We start from the raw sequence: 12,619 nt of genomic DNA on the forward strand, positions 1-12,619 counted from the left end.
TTGAGCTGCTCGGAGCTTCAGGGTGTAACAGACAGAGAAGACCTGCCCCTCAGAGACCCGAACCCACATCTGTCATCTGGACTGAAAATCTATCACATATGAGTCTTAGTGGGACAACGAGAAAAGTTAGCATGACTGTTAGCCTGCTGCTAAATATAAGAAATTTATGTTCTATTTGTTTTCCCAGTACCGCTATGAAAACTGTTAAGCTTATCGATACTGGGGTGGTTAATTCTTTTTTTTTTTTTTTTTTTTTTTTGGACCTGTTTAGTATCTGGTGTCGGTACCGAGTTAGAAGCGGGCGCGTGCCATTAACGGTATATTCTCGTGTGATTTAATAACTACTTGAAACTAGGCTCGAGGATTCTTCTTCTTCATAACAGCGCGAGCCAGCTACGTAAGACAGTTGACAGACAAGCGCGAGCTCTGCAAAACTGCTGAGTCAGGGGCTTTACTTGACAGAAACATATACGTTAGTGCTTTTACTTCAAATTTGTTAGCAACTTTTTTTTAGGTTTTACAAGTTAGACTCATTAGGAACCGTGATGCCGTGCTGGTAATAGTCGCTGACTGGTTTTAACACATCAGATGTGTGTGTTTTGTTTTTGTTTTTTTTAATCGGTATGCATCGCAGTGGGCTAGGGTCTTCTAAGCGGGGAGGGGGCAGTGATTGGGGGAGTGTCCGCTTGCTTAACTTAATCAGTTAAGTCTTTTGTACAGAAACATGAAACTATCGCTGCGACTTTAACGTTAGGCTATGTAGCGAAAGGACGTTTTTTTTTAACCCCCCGACCGACCTGTGTCAGTGTAGAAACCGCTAAAGCAGTAGCTGAAGTGAAGAGTAGTGAAAACCGGGTCCTATCAAACAGCCTTTGTCTGCGCAGTGATCCGTCTGTCGCCTTCTAAGCGGGAGGGTGAACAACGGCTGTACAATAAAGTAACACCAAATACACCCAGATTCAGAACAATTCCCTCAAATAAAGTTAAAAAACTAAAAAAAAAAAGTGAGCTGCGCAATATAAATACAGTAAATAAAACAACTTAAGAGTGACTGTCATCACCTTAACAGAAGTTTGAATGACGGAATGTCTTACCTTCCGACGTAAAAAGTAGTCCAAAGGTTAAAAATGCTTCAAATATTTCCTGTGTCATAGTAATTATGAAAAAATAAATTAAGTGGTGTGTGTAAATGTGTTTGAAGCCGGACTCTCATTCTGTGTCAGAGGTGGATTTGAAAGTGGCGCCAACCGCTCTGCTCCTCTGCTCCCCACGCAGCTGACACACACACACACAAAAAATAAATAGAAATCCAAACGGACACGCAACAATATTTCACGGGTAGCAAAATGTGCCTGTGGACCAGCACAATCGAGACCCGTTGTTAGTTTTGTATAATATTGCTTCTGTGATTTTTATTTATTTTATATGTTAAATTAAAATAACCGTCACAGACTTTCCTAGGCCGCGGTGCACGTCGGGAAATCGCACAAGGCGGTTGTGTTTTGAATTTCTAACCGGCCAGAGAGGAGGGGGAGGGGGGGGGGGGAGGAGGGCAGTGTCTCCCCCTGCAGGGGTGTGTGTGTATGTGCGTGCGTGCGTGCGTGCGTGCTTTTGACAAGTGAAGAACTAACTCCCTCATAGGAACAAACCTGCAGTTACCCACATAATGTATTAGACATTCTTTCTATAATACAGTGTTGTCTTTAATACTTTATATGTCTCCTTGTATCTGTGAAACATTGTACCAGTATAGTAAATCCACTCTGTTTTCAATGAATGACTTCAGAACTATTAAAAAAAAAAAAAAAGTAAGGTTTTGCAGCAATGACAAAACACAAAGAAAACTTGAATAACAGCAGTAATTAGCAGAAAGGAATATAGTATTTTAACTTTAACATTGTGGAAAAAATATAGTGCTTTAAAGTGAAATTACATTGGAATGGTAAAAAAGAAAAAAAAAGGGGGGGGGGGGGGGGGGGTTGTAAAGGAGGAAAGGATACGTCAAACATCCACCTTCTGTTAAGGAGCTCATCCACATCCTGATCAGTGTCATCCCTTGCTCAACAGTAGAAAGATTCTATAATGCTATGTTGTCTTTATAACTTTATTTGTCTCCTTGTATCTGTGAAACATTTTACCAGTAGAGTAAATCTACTCCCTTTTCAATGAACAACTTCAGAACTGTTAAAAGAAAAAAAAAAAGTAAGGTTTTGCAGCAATGACAAAACACAAAGAAAACTTGAATAACAGCAGTAAGAAGCAGAAATTAATACAGTATTTTAACTATAATATTTTTGGAAAAATATAGTGCATTAGTATGAAATTACATTGGAATGGTTAAAAAAATAAAATAAAATAAAATAAAATGAGGTCGTAAAGGAGGAAAGGATACTTCCAACATCCACCTTCTGTTAGGGAGCTCATCCACATCCTCATCAGTGTCATCCTTTGCTCGACAGTAGAATGATTATCATCCTGATTTTTTTCAAAAAATTCACGTTTTATTTTCTGTTCACCTTTGTTCTTGTCTTTTCTTCTTCTCACTTCATCCATGTTTCCAAAGTTCTCAGAAAGAGCTGATCTTACCTGAGGTCTAAGATTTAGAGCAACACCTGTTCAACAAATATAGAAGTTTTCACATATATGAGAGCTGCCAAGGTGAGGTATATTTTGTATTTTTAATATAAGTGTATTCTCAATGGTTGCATGAGTTTTCATTTTTGAATGAGGTGTCTAATGTCAAAAATAGTGTTTTGTGTTTCACAAGAATTGTGTTTCCTAATTTCAAACATGTTTATACATTTGGTGCATAGTTAGTTCAAGTTTATTCTTTTGTGAAAACACTCTTAGTGAGTGCAAAAAACTAAAGATTAAGAAGTTTACTAATGATATTTCTGCCTCTTTTGCATCATTTCCACAACTTTTCCTCATTGCACAGCAACCAAATCACACATGATGTGGCATTTACTTTTTTGATAAGTCGATGTAATGCAGGTTCTCACCAGTAGGAGAGCAGTGTTTTCTTTTCATGTAAGCACTGTCTGCACTTCTGGAAAGTGATGCACTTTCTGCTTGCAAGTACTTCCCTTAGATGCCCTGTTTTACCGTCTCTTCCTGCACCGAATGTACACCAAACATGATGATACTACTGCCAAAAACTATGTTTTAATTGTGGATCAAGTCTGGTTTTACTTGGCCTTTCAACACAAATGACTTCTCAGTTCAACATCTGCACTTTCTATAAAGGCTGACAGTGGACTCAGTGAAGCTCATCTTAAATTGGTCATAATTTGTGACTCACAAGTCACTAGAAACCTAAATACACAACTGTCTTCTAACTAGTGCTGTCAAACAATTAACATTTTTATCAGAGTAATCACAGGGTTGCTGTGAATTAATTTTGATTAATCATGATTAAATATCATTCATCGTTAATCTATATTAACATCACATCCTTCTGCTGAACCTTGTGCATATTTTTGGGTGTGTAATCCCTCATTTACAGATTATAACGTGTTTTCATGGTCCAAGGATATTTTTTACCATTGGTGTTTGTCTGACCTGACCTTTGACCTCTCCTCTGGTGGTATATGAGAGGTCATTAAGCATTTCAATATTTTGTATTAAAAACAAAAAAAAAACATATCAGATTTCAAATTCTTGCAAATGTAATATTTTTATTATGTTTTTAACATGACTGAAGAGGGGAAAAAACAATATGTCTCATGAGTTTTGGATGTTGCAAAGGGTAAGACTGGTGCAAGCCTCATGTACTGTTTGACCATTTGATAAGCAATACATTTATACATAACTAATTTGTGACAGCAAACATATAATGCAGACAATAACGTTATCCAACTCATTTTTTATCAACATAATAATGAAAGTGTTTTTCAGTGCATTACCTTGTCTGTCAAAATATTAACTAATGTCCAAGTGGCAGATGTGGTTAAGGTGGATTAAAGAGTGCAGCCTTGGAAAACATGAACCCCCTATTTTTTAACATGTAACCAAAAACCACTGCTACTCTCTAGCACTGTTTGACTAAACACAGATAGATGAAAACCATGTGAACTTTTGCTTCATTATGTTCATCATACACCCCAACAAACAAATTGTAGCTTCTTAATCTGAAAAAATGGTTGAAGCTGATGGTTTCCAAGTTTATAACCAAATGCAGCAGCAGCACGTTTGAGCAATATGGGCTTATGTCCTCTCCAATATGTTTTTGGATGGCAAAATTAACCTTTTGTAAGCCACTGATCCTGTTGCAGTTTGTAGATTCATTGTATTGTAGTTAGAATTGATGGAAAAAAAGTCTCTGCCATTGAGATTTATCAGTCACAACTTTCATGCTCTCACTGTGCCTAGAATCCCATTCATGACATACCGAACAAATAAATGATTCAACAAAGTTTTTTTTATTTTTGCAGGAGTTGTTCTAGTCTCTCTACTTGGACCCTCTAATAAGTGTTCTGGGAGGTCCATCTTTAAATTATTGTTCCCTTAAAAACGTTTTATGGCTAATAGACGGTTTTGTTGTCTGCAATATTTGTTTATTCATTAAAACAAAACATAAAAAAAATCATGAAAGACAACACAACTGTATCAAGACTATCAAATGATTTACTTATGGAAACACTTGCTGAATATTTCCATTTTATACTCTCAATAAAAACCAAACTCCTGGATTCATACAGGTGATTCTCAGTCCACTTCTCATTTACATTCTATAATAATACCTGTCTCATCTCACAGGAAAGTTACATTTGCTACGTTGTTGTCCTTAGTACTGCGTTGCATTGTAAGATATTTAGCACATTTAGCCTAGTATTAGCAAGTTAGAATGAAAATTTTGACAGCCCCTTATTTATCGTGTCTCTATCATGTGACTTTCCTGGAAGAAAATAACATGTCAGCCTTGACTTACACCTGGTTAATTTAACACAGATACTGAATTACGTATGATTTTTTATGTTTGTTTTGGCCTGTGTTAGTAACTAAATTCTGCGTTTTATTGTAGTACTACTGACAAGATTATCTACAGGAAATCTGTTATTTGAGTGTTTCAGCTATGGTAAAATATACATATATTGACACTTACTAATCTTAAAATGCTTTGCAAGTGCTAAAATTATCAGTGGTACTTTTAAATGTAAAATTTTAATGTGCAGGTCAGCCTCTCTGGGAACATCTTTGTGAGTGTGACTATGTAGTCATTCTACACAATTCTAAATGTTTTTTTTTTTCCTTTATAGACTATAAATGATCTCTTTCAAATGTGTTTGTTTTGAGAACAGAATTAATGTTTCCAGTATTGTTTTTTTCATTACACTGAGAGAAGGCTGACACTTCCATTGATCAAGTGGGAAATCTGAATTAATACAGAAAAAAATTATTAGACAATCAAAAGTCATAAAAAACAATGGTTATGCAATCAAGTACTAACTCCTGTGTTTATCACGTGACTAAAACAGACAGAAAAGAAAACATGGAATGCCTAAAAGCACTGTTTTTGTCAGTACAATGCCATAGATATTGCTGTAAGAACTGAAGTGATTTTGGTTATTATCAAGAAAACCATGGAAATGACAAGATATCAGCTCTGAAATTAAACTCTTATGAGCTATTTTTGTTGTTATCATCATTATATTTGTCTAAACAAATGTACCTTTAGTTGTACCAGGCATTAAAATGAACAAGAAATTGAAGAAAACAAGAGTGGTCTAATAATTTTTTCCAGGACTGTATTCCATTAGCGGCTTAGGTTGTGTACCTGATGAGCAATTAGGCATGTTAAATGAGAAAATTTAAACTGATCATTCAAAATGAACGAATGGTGCTGTGATGAGCTGGTGACAAGTCCAGGGTGAACCCTACCTTTGCCCTTCCTGATATAGCCAAAAGTATTGGGACAGCTCTCCAAATCAGTGAATAAAGGTGTTCTGATCACTTCCATGGCTAGCATCAGCACACCGATACAATGTTATGCTCCCAAATTATTACTTAGATTCTTTTGTGAATCTTCTTTAATAAGTGTTCCCATTAATGAGATATGCAAAGTTTCACCTTTTTTTTGGTCTAACTTTACTTCTGAGAGATTGTCCTTAAGATGTTCTTTTTGTACCCAATCATGATCTGTTGCCTGTTATTCTAATTAGCAGGAAAATTTCACTTTAGTTTCATTTCTTTTTCCAGCATTTTATTGTGCCTCTCTCAAATTTTTGGAGACATGTAGGTGCCATCAGTTTGTTTTAAATAAAATGGTACATTTCCTGTTGTTTAAAACTTTTCTTTTTAATGTTATCTATGTTATATTGTCATTAAAATGTGTTTTGTTTTTTTGGTTTTTTTACATTTGCAAATCATTGCATTCTGTTTTATTTACATTTTGTACTACATCTAAACTTTTTTAGAATTGGGGTTGTATTAGGCAATAAGTAAACAGTAGAAAGTTAAATTTAATGGGTTACAAGGAGTAATATGGCTAGTGTTAGGGTATGAACTCCTTTGACCATGCCAAATTGTGATGATACACAACTATTTCAGAGTGTCTCCAAAACTGCAGGTCCTGTTGGATGTTACTGGTCTGCAGTGGTTAGTCCCCTTCAAAAAGTGTTCTGAGGAAGGCCCACCAGATCTCAGTCCACTTGAACATCTGTGGAATATACTGGACAAAATCTGATTCATTCAGGAATATAAGGGACATAAAGGTTCTGCTTCCAATATATTGGTGCCAGATATCGCTGCACATCTTAGGATGTCTTGTGGAGTTCAAGTCATATTGTCTTGGTGGCAAAAGGAAGACCTAAGCAATATTAGGCAGGTGATGAAAATGTAATCATCCTACACATGCTCAATTAGTTTGAGATCTGGCCCATTCCCAAGTAATAAAAACACAATGATTACTATTAATATGATTATTAAAATTATATACTAATCCAAAAACAATATTACATTAAATTTTTGCAAGATGTTCCTACATCCCCCTAAATGCACACACTGAACCATTACATTGTATTTTCCAGCAAAAGAAAAAATTTACATGCATGTAAAATGTACTTTCACATCTATTATGAAGAAAACATTCATTCAACTATATACGTGACTTTTGCTCTGTTTATATATGATGGACCATTGTGAAAAGCTATATTCTTATTCTCAATTTCATCCTCCATCCTTCCATCCTCTGCATCCTCTGCTTTTCCCATCATCCTCAGTGGCATCAAAAGTCCTCCATGGCTGGTTGTATTCACTGCTTGGCAACAGTGAGGTCCCCCCTTGTCTTTAGTTAAGAAGTAAAGGAGGGCGTTGAGCCATGCATTGAATGATGCCAAAGGCCGAGTTATTTTATAACACATGGAGACCATGGTCATTGTATGGCAGGGGACTCCCTTGGTTACTTTCAGTAGGAGGAAGATGGTTCTTGTAACATGGAATGGGAAAAAACACAGAGCGAAGAGTAGGGTGATGGTGACTATGGTCTTAATAGATTTGCGTCTGCGATTGGCATATGGGGAGTGGGCACCCAGAAAAATGGACATCCCTTCATTTCGCCGAGATCCTCTCATTTGTCCATTGCTTCCTCTTCTTTCTCTTCCTATTATTCCAATAGTGTTTACCTTCCCTTCGTCCACACCCTCGTGTCTTCTCTCTCTTTGACCTCTGCACGATGGAGGCTGAGAATGCAGGGTTCTAAATATGGTCAGTACCACATGAGAGTAGCACCAAGCGATTATGGAAAATGGTATAAAAAAACCCAGCAAATGGAGTATGATACCATAGGGAACGTAATCAGAAAACTCCTTATCTATGGCATCGTCCCAACAGTTCTGGAATTCTTCAATGACTCTTGCAGAGCCATGATGGCTGACATTACCATATGTCACTGTAGCATTAACACTACTTGCATTGCCACCAAGCCCCGCCAATCTGGTCACATGACCAGTTTGTGCAAACCGGAAGATTGGGCAAGTCAAAGCGAACACAACAGTCCAAACAAGGACACAGGTACACTTGACTGCTTTCTTGGTTTCCAGAGTAATGATTTTCATTGGGTGGCAGATACCAAGGTACCTGTGGACAGAAATGCAGGTGAGGAAGAAGATAGAGCAGTATAGATTGAAGTAGAAGAGAAAACGGACCAGGCGACACATGAAGTCTCCAAAGACCCAACGATCACGCATTATGTAGCTAGCTACAAGAAACGGCAGCGACAAGCCGTACATGAAGTCTGTGGAAGCCAGGTTAACCATGTAGATCAGAGATGCATTCCAACGCTTGGTCCGACGGAAGGAGCGATAGAGCACCACTGAATTGAGAGAGATACTAAAGATGAACGTGAAGGAGTAACAGATGGGGAGAAAGATGTACTTATAGGACTCGTCAATGCTACACGACGAAGGTGGAGGGTTGGTGGAAGGAAATGAAGAGGGTAAAGAGACATTAAAGAAGTCATGGAGTACGGAGACACTTATATTGGGAGGAGCTTCTCCGCTGGGCGCCATTGTGAGGTATTCAGTTCTTTTCAGGTGAGCAAGAAGCAGAACAAGGCTGTGGCATGTATGTTTGAGATACCACCAGGCCTCACTTCTGTCATCCTTGTACTCTTTAGCATTAAATGTTATGTTGGCCAGAGTTCTTTAGGTACATTTCCGATAGTTCCATGGGTTGACCTAGAGAGAAGGAGAAAAACTGGTTAGAAGGTTATCTGTTCATCAATAAAAAGCAATGAATATGAACAGTTTCTGCACACAAAATATCAAAGGGGCTTGAATATTTGTCATCCATGCTAGTCGGGCCACAACTGAGTGAATGGCTTCAGTATTGAAACTCAGTAGAATGTACTGTGAATAATAAACTGTAAATAAAATGTGGATAAAACCTCTGTCACACATTGGTTTGGGGAATGTGGTTCTGAAGTGTTGAAACCCAAACAGCCACTACCAACCAAAATTATGTACCGATCTAAAATGTTTAATAACTTCTGAACCACTAATCCTATTAATATCAATACATGTAAATAATTCGGGTAAAATGCAGTTTGTCATCTTTTTATGGTGATCAGATATGACAAATTTGGACGTTCAGAATCTCCATAGTGAACCTGGAAACACCATCATCTTCTACAACCTTAATTCACTAGTAAAACCCATGGAGTTGGATCAATGACAGCGGATGGAGCCACTTGCTTTTACATTCAGTTACTCTTTGCTGAAAAAGTCACTTTTTCTTGCATCTTTTCTGTATCTGATATGATAACCCTTAACTTTAGTCTGAGCTTTAACGAACATCTACATCAAGGGTGTCAAACTCATTATAGTTCAGGGGCCACATTCAGCTAAATTTGACCTGAAGTGGGCCAAACCAGTAAAATAATAACATAATAATATATAAATAATCTCAACTTTAAACTTTCCTCTATGTGTTAGTGTGAAAAAAGTAAGATTACATTATGAAAATGTTTACATCTTCAAACTATCCTTTAACACAATGTGAATAAGATAAACAAACTGAATAAATATGTGCAATTTTAACAATATTATGCTTCAGTTTATTATTTACAGACATAATCTTGTTAAAATTGCACTTACTTCTCTTAAGACATTTCAGGTTGTTCATATTTGTTCAGGTCATTCACAGTTTTTGCGAAATTATACGTAGTTTTAGTGTAAATACATGAAAATATTTACATTTACAAAGAGAAAAATTTGAAGTTGTGAGTATTTATAGGCTATTACCGTAGTATTTTACTGATCCGACCCCCTTTAGATCATATTGGTCTGACTGTGGAACCTGAACTAAAATGATTGTTAAATCTTAGTGTAATTTTTGCATTTCACACACTCATCTAAAGGGCTGGACTGGACCCTTAGGCGGGCCGGATTTGGCCCTCGGGCCGCATGTTTGACACCTGTGATCTACATGATCAGTGAATTAAATATGGGAAAATAGCTGATATTCACAGAAAAGAAGGCAAAATGCAGAGGATGATATTATGAAAGGTTAAATATGGAGAAAAAAAATGATTTGGGAACTGTCACAGAAGTAGCACTGTGTCTTTATGGGTTAATTACCTAAGAAATAAATGTGTCTGAACCGTAACAATAGATAAGATAAGATAAGATAAGATAAGATAAGATAAGATAAGATAAGATAAGATAAGATAAGATAAGATAAGATGAGATGAGATAAGATTCAAATACAAGGTCATCCATCAGACATAAATGGGCTCCTGTTGCTGTAAACTCTCAGTCTTCATGTAACTCCTTTTAAGACTTTCATTCCTTCTCTTGGTGCATATTTGAGGAGGGGGCTGACATGGTAGTGCCGGACCCCTCGTCTGACTGTTGACTGTGGCCATTGCACAATCTGTTTGACCTCCTGTTGCATGCTGCTGAGTCTTGGAGCTTGTTTGCCTTCCTGTGTACAAGGGTATGCTGCTGATTCAGTCTGTTTTCACCCCATTAACTCAGCAATAAGTAACCACAGTTACCCAATGTGTCTCCATGAAGGCCCCATATTTTTAAGTCAATATTATATGCAGAGTTATGCATATATCATCTTTTATTTTTAAATGACTCTATACATTAACTTCTATTGGCATTGAACACCATCTAATCCGGAAATCGTATTTGTTCTATAGAGCTACAGCGCCGTCAGAGTCAACACTTATCAACCTAACAATAATCACTCAGGTGAGGCCGTGGCAGCAGCGGCTCTCAGTTGAAAGCATTGCTGTCAGCTGTAGCCCTCCATATTAGGATTAGCACACAGACAGGTGCAGCAGAGTGTGTTTGTGCAAGTGTTCAGTGAGCCATTGGTAGCTTATACCACCACTTCACCACAGAGTTTCAGTAAATAAGGGTAATGTGTCAACTAGTAACATGACACATTAACAGCAAAACACAAATAAGACGGTAAAAAGGGCCCGTGTCCTGTAACCTTGTCAATATGGTGACATGCATTAGCTAAACACGAGTGTAAAGTATGAAAAGGGGACTAGTGGAAATGTAATATGAGCATTAGTGTTCAGTGAATGAACTTTTTGATGAGGTATATAAACAGTAATTTCATCACTTATATGGGCTACTGCTGTAAAAAAAAAAAAAAAACCAAACATATGTGGACTTGCCAATCATGCATACCTAGCATTTTTAAAATAGTTTTAAGTCTTTAAATGTGTAATTACTACCGTGCTTTAACCACCATCACAGGTATGAAACATTTGCCCTGTTACCTCAGTATGTTACAAAGATTCATGCATGACTTGGTGCTCAATGAGGCCAAACAGACACAGTACAAATTTTAGCCCAAATTGGTCATCCCAGGTTGCCTTGAATCTGGACAAATTCCTGTCATTATTTGAGCAGGTCACAGTGACCCAAAATAAAAAAAGAACACAATGTCATAAATCAGGTTATATGTAATTTGAACACAGGCTTCCAAACTACAGTCCACCATACAATGAGTTATATCAAGGAGGTTTTCACAGATTTAAATAATGGATTCTTTAAAAAAAAAAAAAAAAAAAATATATATATATATATATATATATATATATATATATATATATATATATATATATATATATATATAAAACAAATAATCAAATTTTAAACACTAGAATTGCTCTGAGTGCAATTAGTGCAAGTTAGATTTTGACATGTTTTGACACTGACTTGACTTTTATTTTATTTAGATTTTTGAAGTGTGGTCAATGTGTTATTTGCCAAAATGATATACAGAATGATACTCCAGTCAGGTTTGACCAAATATTATTTCTCAAATTAACATCTTACTTATTTGAGTTTCTATGACCAACATAAATGTCATAATTTTGAAACACTAGTGCATATTTTACATGTTTCTTTTCTGGTTTGGTTGAAGGAATATCAAATGTTTTCATATCCAGTGCTTATGAGAAATGGTCTTTAACAGTCTTTCTTATTTTTAAATATCACTGTTTCTGCTAAAATCTTGCCCAGATGTTTCTAAACTGACCATTTAACTGTTCTGAGAAATGCTCTAGGCTAAATATAACCACTACTTAGTCTCCAGAAATGCATTAGGGGAATAGTGTACATGTAAATGGAACTGCATGTAACTCATAAATACCTGCATCACTGCAATCTGCTGCTAGCCAAAGAGCTTACCTGTGTCACAGGTGACTTCTTCTCCATATGGCTCATGTTCAGTCTGTCCCCCATCGGAATAATCACAAGAAAATACGAAAAGCTTAAACTGCGGTTAAATTATATATCAGCAGTTTTAAGAAAAATAAAGATGGTTTATGGTTATTTTAAAATCCACCAGATGACGATTGTCGTGAGTTATAGTCCAGTTTTTTGGCAGATTGATCGATCAGTGACCTTGACAAGTTTGCCCACTTCAGTTTTCACCATTTTCTGGTGCTTCTCTCAACAATCCTACCAGTTTCTATGGTAATCCAGTCCCTCCCTCTGTGTCTCTGTGTGTCATCCTATTCCTCTTCCCGGCTTTACCTTTCTCTCTGTGTGTGTGTGTGTGTGTGTGTGTGTGTGTGTGTGTGTGTGTGTGTGTGTGTGTGTGTGTGTGCATGTGCGTGTGTGTGTGTGTCCTCACTTGTTTAGCTGAGTTG

At 36.8% G+C, this 12,619-nt stretch overlaps 1 protein-coding gene across 1 annotated transcript; it reads right to left on the reverse strand.

Annotated features, from left to right (window-relative positions):
• Nucleotides 1-5,685: 5,685 nt before the first annotated feature.
• On the reverse strand, nucleotides 5,686-12,386 carry LOC115438447 (P2Y purinoceptor 3). The gene is made up of 2 exons (XM_030162089.1): nucleotides 12,156-12,386; nucleotides 5,686-8,675 (listed from the first exon to the last, which is right to left on the reverse strand). Exon 2 carries the CDS (start codon nucleotides 8,505-8,507, stop codon nucleotides 7,089-7,091), a length of 1,419 nt encoding a protein of 472 aa, XP_030017949.1. The 5' UTR covers nucleotides 8,508-8,675; nucleotides 12,156-12,386; the 3' UTR covers nucleotides 5,686-7,088.
• Nucleotides 12,387-12,619: the final 233 nt, after the last annotated feature.

Source organism: Sphaeramia orbicularis, chromosome 18 (assembly GCF_902148855.1).
Source record: "Sphaeramia orbicularis chromosome 18, fSphaOr1.1, whole genome shotgun sequence".
Lineage (NCBI taxonomy): Eukaryota > Metazoa > Chordata > Actinopteri > Kurtiformes > Apogonidae > Sphaeramia > Sphaeramia orbicularis.